The sequence below is a fragment of the Astatotilapia calliptera genome, chromosome 7 (genome assembly GCF_900246225.1).
Source record: "Astatotilapia calliptera chromosome 7, fAstCal1.2, whole genome shotgun sequence".
Lineage (NCBI taxonomy): Eukaryota > Metazoa > Chordata > Actinopteri > Cichliformes > Cichlidae > Astatotilapia > Astatotilapia calliptera.
In genome coordinates, this window is record NC_039308.1 from 9,921,861 (window position 1) to 9,933,225 (window position 11,365).

General features: G+C 39.2%; 1 protein-coding gene across 1 annotated transcript; it reads left to right on the top strand.

Moving 5' to 3' along the window:
* The first annotated feature begins 210 nt into the window (after positions 1-210).
* pskh1 (protein serine kinase H1) lies at positions 211-7,641 on the top strand. Its single transcript, XM_026172963.1, has 4 exons — positions 211-542; positions 1,200-1,921; positions 2,916-3,833; positions 6,601-7,641. Exons 2-4 carry the CDS (start codon positions 1,853-1,855, stop codon positions 6,916-6,918), a joined length of 1,305 nt encoding a protein of 434 aa, XP_026028748.1. The 5' UTR covers positions 211-542; positions 1,200-1,852; the 3' UTR covers positions 6,919-7,641.
* The last annotated feature ends 3,724 nt before the right edge of the window (positions 7,642-11,365 follow it).

An 11,365-nucleotide genomic window follows, 5' to 3' on the forward strand; every position in this document is an offset into this window, starting at 1 on the left:
TTTGCTCTCAATGCACTTAACAGAATAGACGGACAATAAGAAGAACACAGTGCAGACATGAAGACAGTATATTTCCAGATTTATATGTGTAGAGCTGCATATTTATAAAAATGAATAATGAGTGGATGGCTGGATACTAGTCTTTTATTTAACTATAATCTGCTTTATTTTGAAAGTCTAGGCCGGAACGCCGGCGCCTCTTGACGCTTCTCTGTGGGTGTGGGAAGGTGGTCCTGGTTGAAAAACACCGTCCAGAAAAGCAACCGACGGGATGACTTTGAGTGTTCTTGTACACTTCTTTAACATTTTGTAACACCATGAAAACAAATTAGCAAACTCTAAAAGTGACAAAGTGTCGCCAAGAAAGGCCGTGATGGATTTGAGTTGTTTGTCCTCGGGAGTAAAGTTGGGAAACTACGAGGTGAAAATGGAGAGCCCAGCTGAGTGAGAGTGGGGTGAGGAGGCTGGATTTGGCAAAAGTTGGGAGTCCTGCCTTGCTGCTAGCAGGCTAGTTAGCGTACTTAGACACTTCGCTATCTCGGGTAAGTCGAGAGGTGAGATTCAGAGTCACTCTTACGCTTTTAATGTCTGGGTTCTTAGTGAAAACTTTTAGAGACTACCCTAATGTTACTAAAGGTTGGGGAAAATCAGGTAAAGTGGGTTTTATCATAAAAAAATAAACACGAAAAAGGCCTTCACTTAAAAAAAAAAAAAAGAAAAGAAAAATCTCGAAGTTAAGTGTAGTTTTGCTTTAGGTTTCTTAAGTAAATGTACCCATTTTCAGTTTTATTAGTTTCAGCCTGTAACATACTCCTTAGTTCTTGTTTTGTGGTAGGTTGCTAAACATTTTGTACAAACAAAAAATAAAAATAAAGTATATCGACCAGCCTTCCAGCTCAGATATGTGACCATCTGTGTTGGTGCTCTCTTTTCATAATGGCAAAGCCTGTCACATGTCGTCTTAGTCATTCCAAAACATGTATTAATAGCTTTGATCATATATTTCTGCTGGGAGTCTGACAGTATGGCCTCATCACACAACTTCCATATAAAAGTATACTTAATTTTAATAGTGTTAAAATGAGTGACCAAAAAGCATGTATGTTAAAAGATGCCTGCTGTCATATCTGCATTTGATAAACACACAAACTTGTATTCATATTTTATTTTGTGCTTAATTTTTTCTTTGCATTTCACAGCCTCCCTTCACTGTTCTTCAGCTTGTGATTCTCCAGGGGAGTTGCTTCATGTGTGGCTAGACCGCTGCTGACATTGCAGCTTTTCCCAATGGATCATAGCGTAGTTGATGGTGGTCTTATTTTCCCTGGAAGTTTTGAATGAGTCCTGAGGACAACTTTGCATTTTCCCTCTAAAGGCAGCTCCGGTTAAGCCTGCTTTAGAAAAGCTGGATAACGCTCAGGCTAACGGCTCCCTTTCGGATCAAACTTTTTTCTTCTTTTTTTTTTTTGCCGGCTGTATCCATTCCATTTTCTCTGTACATTATCCTATCTGAGATGCATCCTTGATAACATCTGACTGTGTGGCCCTGCTACAGGCCTACCGAAGCACACTGAAGACAACTAGTACCAGAGATTTGCGTAAGCTGCAGGCCCATTCAAGATGTATTCATGAGCACTTGGGAGTTGTTAAACCAGACTCAATCGCATTCATGTACTGTAACTGCTGATACCAGCTCACTGGTACTTGAGTGGATGTAATCCACTTTATTCATGAACCCTCAAGCTGAGTCTGGGTGCAGCCTGGATGTTGCTGTTAAATCGGCTGTGGCGGTGATGAGGCAGGGCTCCTGGTGGCCTGTGTGGCTGACTGGGCAGTGGCCCAAGGTGATGTGATGGGGTGCCGGAACAGTAAGGTCCTCCCTGAGCCTCCAGAGGATGTTAAGTTGGACCTGGTCAAAAAGGTCAGTAAAGATGCTGTAACTGTTAACGGTATGGTTATGGCGTATGTAATCATGCATATCAACAGCTTCACTGTCCAGATACAGTGACATGGTGGAGCTGTCCGAAATGGCTTAAAGTCACTTTGGAGGCAATTTGTTTGGTTAAAAAGGAAAATAACATATGCGGCTTTTGAATGATGTGAATATTTCATCATCATCCACAGGAGGGAAAACAATACAAAGTCAAAGTGCTTTCATAGGTACATTTATTTCAACATGAAATTTTGCTTTTAAAAGATCTAGATTACAACACAACTATGATTAAACAATGTCTCTTCATATAATATTTTTTTAGTCCTAAGTATTTGAGGGGAATCTGTTAGAAAACTAATCTGGTAGTCTTTTGACTTAATATTAATTTGTGTTTTTAAAAGTAAAACTAAAAAATTTATATATCTAATCTTTTTGAATGTGGCTAATGGGTAAATGGATTTAGTCCCTCTCTACTCAAAATTCACAATTGGGTCTCATTCATACATAACTTTTGTCTGTGGCACACTGTGGATGTATCAGGAAAACTCGGGGTTAAGTATCTTGCTCGAGGATGCCTCTCTCATGTGGACAAGAGAGAGTCAGGGATCAATGCAACAACCTTCTGATTGGCAGACAACCTGATCTATCACCTCAGCCGCAGTTCTTTTGTTACTTTACACTGAACATATTTGGTTTTGAGACTGATTAGTGGGTGCAACAAAACATTTTATTGGTCTTTTTATTTACCAACTGAAAAAAAAAAATTGATTTATTCAGAAATGCTGTAAAATATCTATTGCTCCTACTTACTACACAAAGCTGCAGTGTGGAGACTGGCTGCTTTGAACACATCTAATCTGTAACTGTAGACATTGTATAGACAAAGAATATAAGTATAATTTAGTATGGTATTTTTTTAGTTGATTTCTTTCTTTCATTGATCTTCTGTGTATTTTGATGAACTGTGCTGTGTATTTTTCAGGTTGATCCTCAACCTCAGACAGATATCTATAAGCACTTCATACGAGGGGATGGCTCTGGAAGCAAGATGGGTGTGGCTGGTGGCGGAGCAGGTGACAAAGCAGAGATCACCTCCCCACATCAAGCCCAGTCTCACACTGCCACTCCCACCGCTTCAGCTCACCTCCCTAAGGACCTGTCCGAATTGCCGGATCCTCAGCGAAGGAAAGTGGCGAAATACAGAGCTAAGTTTGATCCCCGGGTTACAGCCAAGTACGAGATCAAAGCTTTGATAGGCCGGGGAAGCTTTAGCCGTGTGGTCCGCGTGGAGCACAAGAGCACCCGACAGCCATACGCAATCAAAATGATCGAGACCCGGTACCGTGAGGGGAGGGAGGTGTGCGAGTCAGAGCTGTGTGTTCTGCGTCGTGTTCGTCATACTAATATAATCCAACTCATGGAGGTCTTCGAGACAGCTGAGCGTGTCTACATGGTCATGGAGCTGGCCACTGGAGGAGAACTTTTCGATCGGATCATCGCACGCGGCTCCTTCACAGAGCGGGACGCCACACGGGTGTTGCAGATGGTGCTGGATGGCGTCAAGTATCTCCACACTTTGGGGATCACTCACCGAGACTTGAAGCCTGAGAACTTGCTCTACTACCACCCGGGACCTGATTCCAAGATCATCATCACTGATTTTGGTTTGGCCAGTAGTAGGAAAAAGGGAGGCGAGTGTTTGATGAAGACCACCTGCGGCACACCGGAGTACATAGCGCCTGAAATCCTAGTGAGGAAGCCGTACACAAACGCTGTGGACATGTGGGCGCTTGGGGTGATTTCCTACATCCTGATGAGTGGAACCATGCCCTTCGAGGACGACAATCGCATGAGGCTCTACCGGCAGATCCTCAAAGGGAAATACAGCTTTTCTGGAGAGGTGAGGAGTTAAATCTGTTGCTCACTTTTCCCTTACACCAGCACACTTCGGTCGTATTAGGAATGCATTCCTCAGACTGCAGGGGGCTTTGTCAACAGATTTCCAGGAAGTTAAGCTTGTGAGGTGAAACGTTTGTAACCCAGATACATACACTGTGTCTTTTTTTGGACTTCAAATCCTTCACAATTCTCCACTTTTTATGTGTCATTTCACGTAAACTGGTACCTTGTACACTGGAGCACTCTCAGTAATTTGTCTTTTCTAAATCAATTCAGAAGAATGCTGAGTAGTCCATTCCTTTGTTTCACAGTGTGGGATGTTAATGTTACCAAAGGGGCCCGTGGTTAATGTTTGCCCCACATACAACCACTCCAGCGTGAATAATCGCTGAGTAGTTTTGTAATATTTAATGAGAAGCAGTTGAATCATCTGAGTTTTCTGGGGATTTGGCCAGATTTTTAACTTCTCAAATATCTGACAGCTAAGATAAGGCCAGATCAGGGATGTTTAATAATTGAAAACACTTCCAAGGAGCCAGTATTTTGCTTCAGCACAGACTCTGGCTGAACCAGCTGTGCTGCATACAGAGTTTTCCTTGAAATAAGTAAATAGAGCTTTTCACTAGAACCGACCTTTACACATTTTGAGGATAAGTTTGTACTTTATAAACAGTTCAGAAGACCTCGAGAGTAACGAGAAGAATATCTCTGGACATTCACAACATTTCTTTGGCAAAAACAACAAACAGCAGAAGCTACTTTCTCAGGACATTTCTGGGACAAATTATAAACAGTGTTTATAAAATTTCCAAACAGCTGTCTCTATACGTCCAAAAGATACAGAGCAACATTTTTCATTGATCTACCATTACTCAAAGATGTAGCTGAGGTTATAGCGTCTGTGCTCATTAGCTAGTTGCTGTCCATGGCCAGTTAAGGAGTGCATGGTGGGCTTATAAAAATTTTTTTTTCTCATAAAAACAGCTGCCTGCTGTAGGCAAATCTTAGTGCTATGAAAGTAAATCACATTTCACACGTCATTTCAGCCTTTTTACAATTTTTTCATTGTAAAAATATTCATTTTGCTGTTTTATAGTTTTCTTCTTCATAAAGGTGTTTTCATTCAATGTTTGTTCACCATAAAATATTGTGTGCATGTTTTAAAGCATATTGTTGAACAGTTTCAGTTTTCAAAAGACTAAGTTGAATCTAATGCCTATCCGTGTTTGCTAGCTTGCAGTGTTTTGTGGTGCATTACTGCACTACAATTTGCAGGAACATTTGTTGGCTAATGATCGTAACCCATCCTTTAGTAGCCTGTGAATGTCTACTAGTGGTCAAACCATTCACAAGGTTTGAACTGCTTCCATATGAGTGCAGAGCATTGCCCTCAAAAGAGCTAAATACTTAGACTTAGAGACTTAGAGCTTTTTATTGTCATTGTGCAGTTTCTTGCACAGCGAAATTGGGTAGCTGAACCACAAAGGTGCTAAAGTAAGAAGAAGAGAAACCAATATACAACGAAGGCGGAAAATAAATAAATAATTAAGTAAATAGAAAGCTATACCAAATGGGCAGTACTTTTGCAAGATACCAAATCAGACTAATGAGCCTCACTTATGTGAATTCGTCAGGGTTTGCCAGTAATGCCAGTCAGAGACCTTCTGTACGTGTGGTCACGTCAATGTTTTTGAGAAATCCCAAAGCTGTTCTTGAAGAAAAGCTTGTCCTGATTGGAGGAGCTGCGGTAGAGCAGGCTTGAATGTGCTTCCCTTGGGGACGTTGGTCTTTACAGCTGTGATAAATAATATTCACATTTACAGCTCCATTTCAGGATATAACACAGCCCAGTCATTGTTATAGGGTGGGGGAGAATTGTATTGAGGTGGGTTATATGTATATATGTCATGTATTTTTAGCCAGCACTGGTGATTTACCTGCTGTGGGATTTGAAGTGGGGTAGTTGTCTGCTGGGAAACTGAAAACACAGCTAGTTGCCAAGCAGGACATTATGTAAAGTGTGTGTGTGAGAAGAGGCATGCAGGATGGATGTTCCCAATTCCTGTCTAAGTAGAAATAGTTTAACTCATCACCAGGAACTTACAGTAAAAAGAGTCCATGTCAGAGTTAACGTTAAAAAAGGCTTTTACCGAGAGTAAAAGGCTTTAACTTTTAACATCTTGAGAACAGCCACTCAAAATGTATGCATTGGGCAATTTTAATTTGCTTAATAAAATAACTTAATTAACTTATTGTAGATGCTTTACTAGTACTGCTCATTGCTGCTTTGTGTTTCTGCTGCCATCTTGTGTCCACTGGGAAAAACCCTGCCAACATTTCTCAAGATTAATGCTATAGCTACTCATTTCATGCTCTTTGAACACAAATTTTTTGCTTTGCAACTTTTGTTGGGGGACCGAAAGTGGCTTCCAATGAAAGTGTTCTCCATATATTCTTGGCGTAAATATTTTGCACATCAGTAAGCTTTTTCTGTTGGACAACCACCGATTTGTATTTCAGAGAAAATTTGTTGGTTTTATCAGATGTGCAAAGCTTTTACAAGCCTTCTGTATATACTGTTATGTTAAGGAGATGCATGGAAAGTGAAATGTTTTTGCTTCAGTCTGCTTCGACTCTTATCATTAGTTTCAGCTAGTTGTACCTAATATACAATGAACCTCTTCTATAAAGTATATAAAGAAATTTGGTAAAATTCAACCAGTTGGTTTTATTTCAGTCTTTCTCCCTTGCCTGTCTTCCCTCTGCAGCCATGGCCCAGTGTGTCCAACCTTGCCAAAGACTTTGTAGAGCGTGTTCTGACAGTGGATCCCAGTGAGCGACTTACCGCCGGTCAGGCCCTCAAGCACCCCTGGATCGTCAGCATGGCAGCCTCGTCGTCCATGAAGAACCTGCAGCGTTGCATATCTCACAACCTCCTGAAGCGTGCGTCCTCACGCTGCCACAGCACCAAGTCATCCCAGTCCACGCGCTCCAGCCGCTCAACCAAATCCAACAAGGCTCGGCGGGTGAGAGAGAAGGAGCTGCGAGAGCTGAACCGGCGCTATCAGCAGCAGTACGATGGCTGAAGCAAGGCCCAACAGCCAGCGACTGTAGCGGACCTTCTTTCTTCTTTTTTTTTTTTTTTCCTTTAAACAACACAGCAATGACTGAAGCTTTGAGTTGCTGCCAGTGTTTGGGGGGCAAAAGTGTCTTGAAGTCCCACATTTCTGCCTTAAAACAAGGATAATGACTTGACTAAATCCATGACTCTAAAATGACAAAGCTGAAAAGTAACTGAGACTGTAGAACAAGTCAGAAAGATGACAAAATCATTCAACGTCTATGGCAGTGTGTTGCAACTGCTCCATCCACTCTTTCACATTTACTTTTAGCAGAATGGTGCCTTTCACTTTCCTTGTGTTCTCCCGTTCCCTGTGTCGCTACATATTTATTTATTATTGTTGACATGATTATTAGTCTCCATTCAAATGGTCACTGGATAATGACCTTCCACAAGGATCTGTTGAACAGAGTTCTGGATACTGACATTACTAAGAGGAAAGAGATTCTTCAGAAGAGGAGGGAAACACATTCCTCTCACTCATTTCTGATTGCTGTGAATTTATTATTGTGCTAATTGTATAGACTTTGATTTGAGATGTGGTTAATCATATCGAGCTGCAACATAATCACACCGTTTTAGGCCAAAATGATTTAGTCAGTCCAAAGCTTAGCTACTCTTGCCATTATTGTTAAGATCCTAAAACTATCAAAAGATTGTGAAGCTCTTTTTTTTTTTTTTTTTTTTTGCGTCGCTGTTAAATCTTAGTTGTGTTAGGCAATAATAGATTATTGCCTAACGCAGCCTGTGTCATTTTGATTTGACATTGCTCGTAAAGTACCAGCGATGAGCCTTTCCTTGTTGTACAGCAGGGATTTGTCTTAATAATGGAAAATGGCCATTGAGTTTTCTTGATCACCGGCACGTGAATCTTAGTCACAGATACACAGGCTGCTTTGGGTTTCCATGAGCTTTTCATACTGTCTTTAGAAATGTAGCCTAGCTTTAAAATAATTGTGTAAGATTTATTATGAATTGATTATTTTCACCGAGTAATTTCCAGGTGTTATGACACTCTACCATTAGCTTATTGAGCTAGCCAAGTGACAGAAATGGCATTGCCCTGCTGTGAAAGAGCTTAACAAAGCTATGGTAAAATAATTTAAAAAATATTCTTGGAAGCATGGTAAATTTAAATTAGATTCCACAAAAGTGCCACACATTGCAAATTGTTATGATAACAGTAGAGTGACCAAGTAACTTTAGATAGGTTAGCGTTTTAGGAGCTTGCCTGTTCTTTCAAAACTGAGTAAATGCTAATTCTGAAACTCTAATATCTTTATGTAAGCATATTTAAATAAAACAAGTAGGAAATCAGATATCAAGAAATCATTTTCTCCAAAAACTTAATTTCTATTGTTGGTATTATATATGTTGTAACTGTAACATATTTTTTAAGGTGTAAGTCAGTTTAGTAAGTGTGTAGTTTGTTTCCTAAATCTTAAGAAGCACTCTATTTACAAACTTCATACATTTATTCCACTACATTTAAGTTTTGATGCAGCCTTGTCTTAAAGTCCCACCAACTTTGTCCCAAAATGTTACTCAGAACAGGAGACATATTACAGAGTATGCTTTAGAAAAATATGGAAGGAAAATGATGAAGATAAACAGACAACTGATGCTAAGCAACTGATATCTAATGTTGGGCTTGCTCTAATTGGCTTGGAGAAAATCATTTGAAAAACCCACATATAGTCATGGAGTTTGTGGAGATTAAAGGGATTGTGTTTTGGTTTTTCGTAATGTATTTAGCTTTCAGTGGATGTAAACACTCTAAAATGAAGGAGATAAAGAGTGCAGCCATGCAGCTATACAGTTTAATGCACAAGGCTTTTTTTATACAGAGACATTTTCAACTTAAGTTATAAAACATTCAAACAGCTCGCTACAAGAACTCTAGTTGATCAGATCTGCAGTAGGAGCTGCAAAGAAACTGTAGTTGTTAGTTTTTTCTGATGTTTACGGTCTAAACCATTTCCACTAAACTTATGAATATTTAGCATCGTTGCGCAATGAAGTATTGTGACCAGTGCACAAATCAGAGCTATGCTGATGAAATATCAATACCTTTAAATGAAAAAGTGATTTTTTATTTTTTATTTTTATTTTTTTTAAACTTTGTTGATGAAGATGGTTAAAGTGATGACTATTCCCAAGTTGATAGGGAAAAAGAATCCCAGAAGTATTACAACCAAAAGTCTCACAAATGAGATTGAAATTGTTTGTCCTTTTTGCTGTTTTTCTTTCTGGCAAAGCACTTAATGTACAGTACTGAACTGAGATTCATGATTTTCTAGTTTGTTTGTTTTTTTGTTATTTTTGTTTTTTCAGAAGGAAATTTAATGGTACTTTGCCGTCTTTCCGTCTTTGCTTTTTGAGGATTTTGCTGTGATCTTTCCTAGAGTTTAAAAGTGTGCTGTTGTGAACTTTTTAATATGTACTGGAAACCTGATCGAGCCATGTCCGCTGACCTCAGTTTTTCCTTTGCTTTTTGTCTTTTGGCTTTCACTTTTGTTCCGTGAGGCTTTGTCATCTCTCTGATGCAACTGTTTCCGTCGTCTTTGATCATTTTTAGTCTCTTCCTTTGTCCTACTGCTGTTTTTCTTAGTATTCCTGTACAGGTAAAATGCTTATTTTTATTTTTTTTATATATATATCTATATATCTATATAGATATATAGATATCTATATCTCAATTAAATAGAAACTGTAAAGCGAAACTCTAATTTTCACCCTGTGCGCCCAAAAATGTTGTATTGATATCAAATGCACAGTCTGCAGGCTTTAAAGAATTTGTGTTCTTTACTGAGATATCAGCTGTAGCCGTGTTAAAAGAATGCTTTGAGTGACCTCTTGAATGATTTTTCTTTCCAACTTACAGTATTGAGTGTGTTCATTTGGTCAAAAGTGAATCAACAGTTAAAGTAAAAAAAATAAGAATTATAGCTACAGATTATGCATTTGGACTCAAAAGGGATTTCTGTAGTTGAATTAGTCATTACTGAGTGGCTGTTGTGTGTCATGTTCAGCACATTTGTAAAAAAATGTTTCCTTTCATGTTTTTATATATGTTTCATTTTATGCCAATGCTGTCTTTCTAAATGAAGTAGCCAACTCAGCACTGTTACATGAAAACAGTTCATCTTGTGTTATTGTGTCAAAATAAATGATAAACTTTGATTCCTCTGCCATTAACTTTTTAATTTTTTTTTTTTTCTTTAACTCATGAGTTGTGTGTGCCAATAAAGCACCGAAACCTGACTTGCTGCTTCTTTGCACTTTCCATATTTGCAGATGGGTCAAATGTTTGTTTGTTCAAATATATTGAGAAATCCAACTATTTCCAGGGGCTTCCCAAAGATGTACCTTTGTTAGACGGCCAAACAAGATGAATAATGTAACACTACTTGCAAGTGAAAGAGGCAAAGCACTTTTAGACATGTGCCATTTAAAGAAACAAATGTTACTGTTGCACTCAAATAAATTCTTGCTCAAAGCTAAATACTAAAGTACTAAAATACTTTTAACACAAGCAGGAAGGCACAGTGGAAATGTACTAATACTAACTAGAGAAAATTGGAAAAACAGTGGGTAGTCTATTCTTCAAGCTTGGGTCCTCTACCAGAGGCCTGGGAGCTTGAGGATCCTGTGCAACATCTTTGCTGTTCCTAGGACTGCGCTCTTCTGGACAGAGATCTCAGATGTTGTTCCCAGGATCTGCTGAACCTGTTAGGTATTTTAGTACCATGGTAGCATTTACTGGATATTGTTTTATAGTGACATTATGCAGGAAAACTCTGTCATTCAATAAGGCCCCTTTGTTTTAGTTATTTTTCTCTTTGACCCAAGAATTGATGTGTGAGAATCACAGGCTGGTACAAGGTTGAAATACCACAGAGATCACTCCCTCAGCTACATTAGTTTCTTAATCTTTTAGACGCCTGTTGAAGGCCAAATGGTTTGTTTCAGATTTCACTAATGAAAGAACTCTTTGTTTTGTGCCTTGAAAATATGTCGCTGAGATAATCACAATTGTAGCTGAACTAATAAACTACACAAAGGATGCTTCTTCACCCAAGGGCAGGAAGACGCTGCCTTATCTTGGTCTGTACTGGTTTAAACTGATAATCTGCTGTCTCATGAATTTTACCCTCTATATAAACTGTTGTACTTGTGAATAAAGTTGAGTCACTTTGGGAAGACAATCTAAAGCAGTCTCTGTTTTCTTGTTCTCCCAAGCTGCTCCCGAGCTCGTACTAACACGCTGAATGGCATGCTTGAATATTACTTGAGAATATATTTGACTGTGTTACAGACTAAGGGACATTCTCTGCTGATAGGTGAAGGTACATTCTCTGCTGATAGACGTCCACGCCTCGGAGGAAGCCGATCCACGGAGTAGGCCCTGG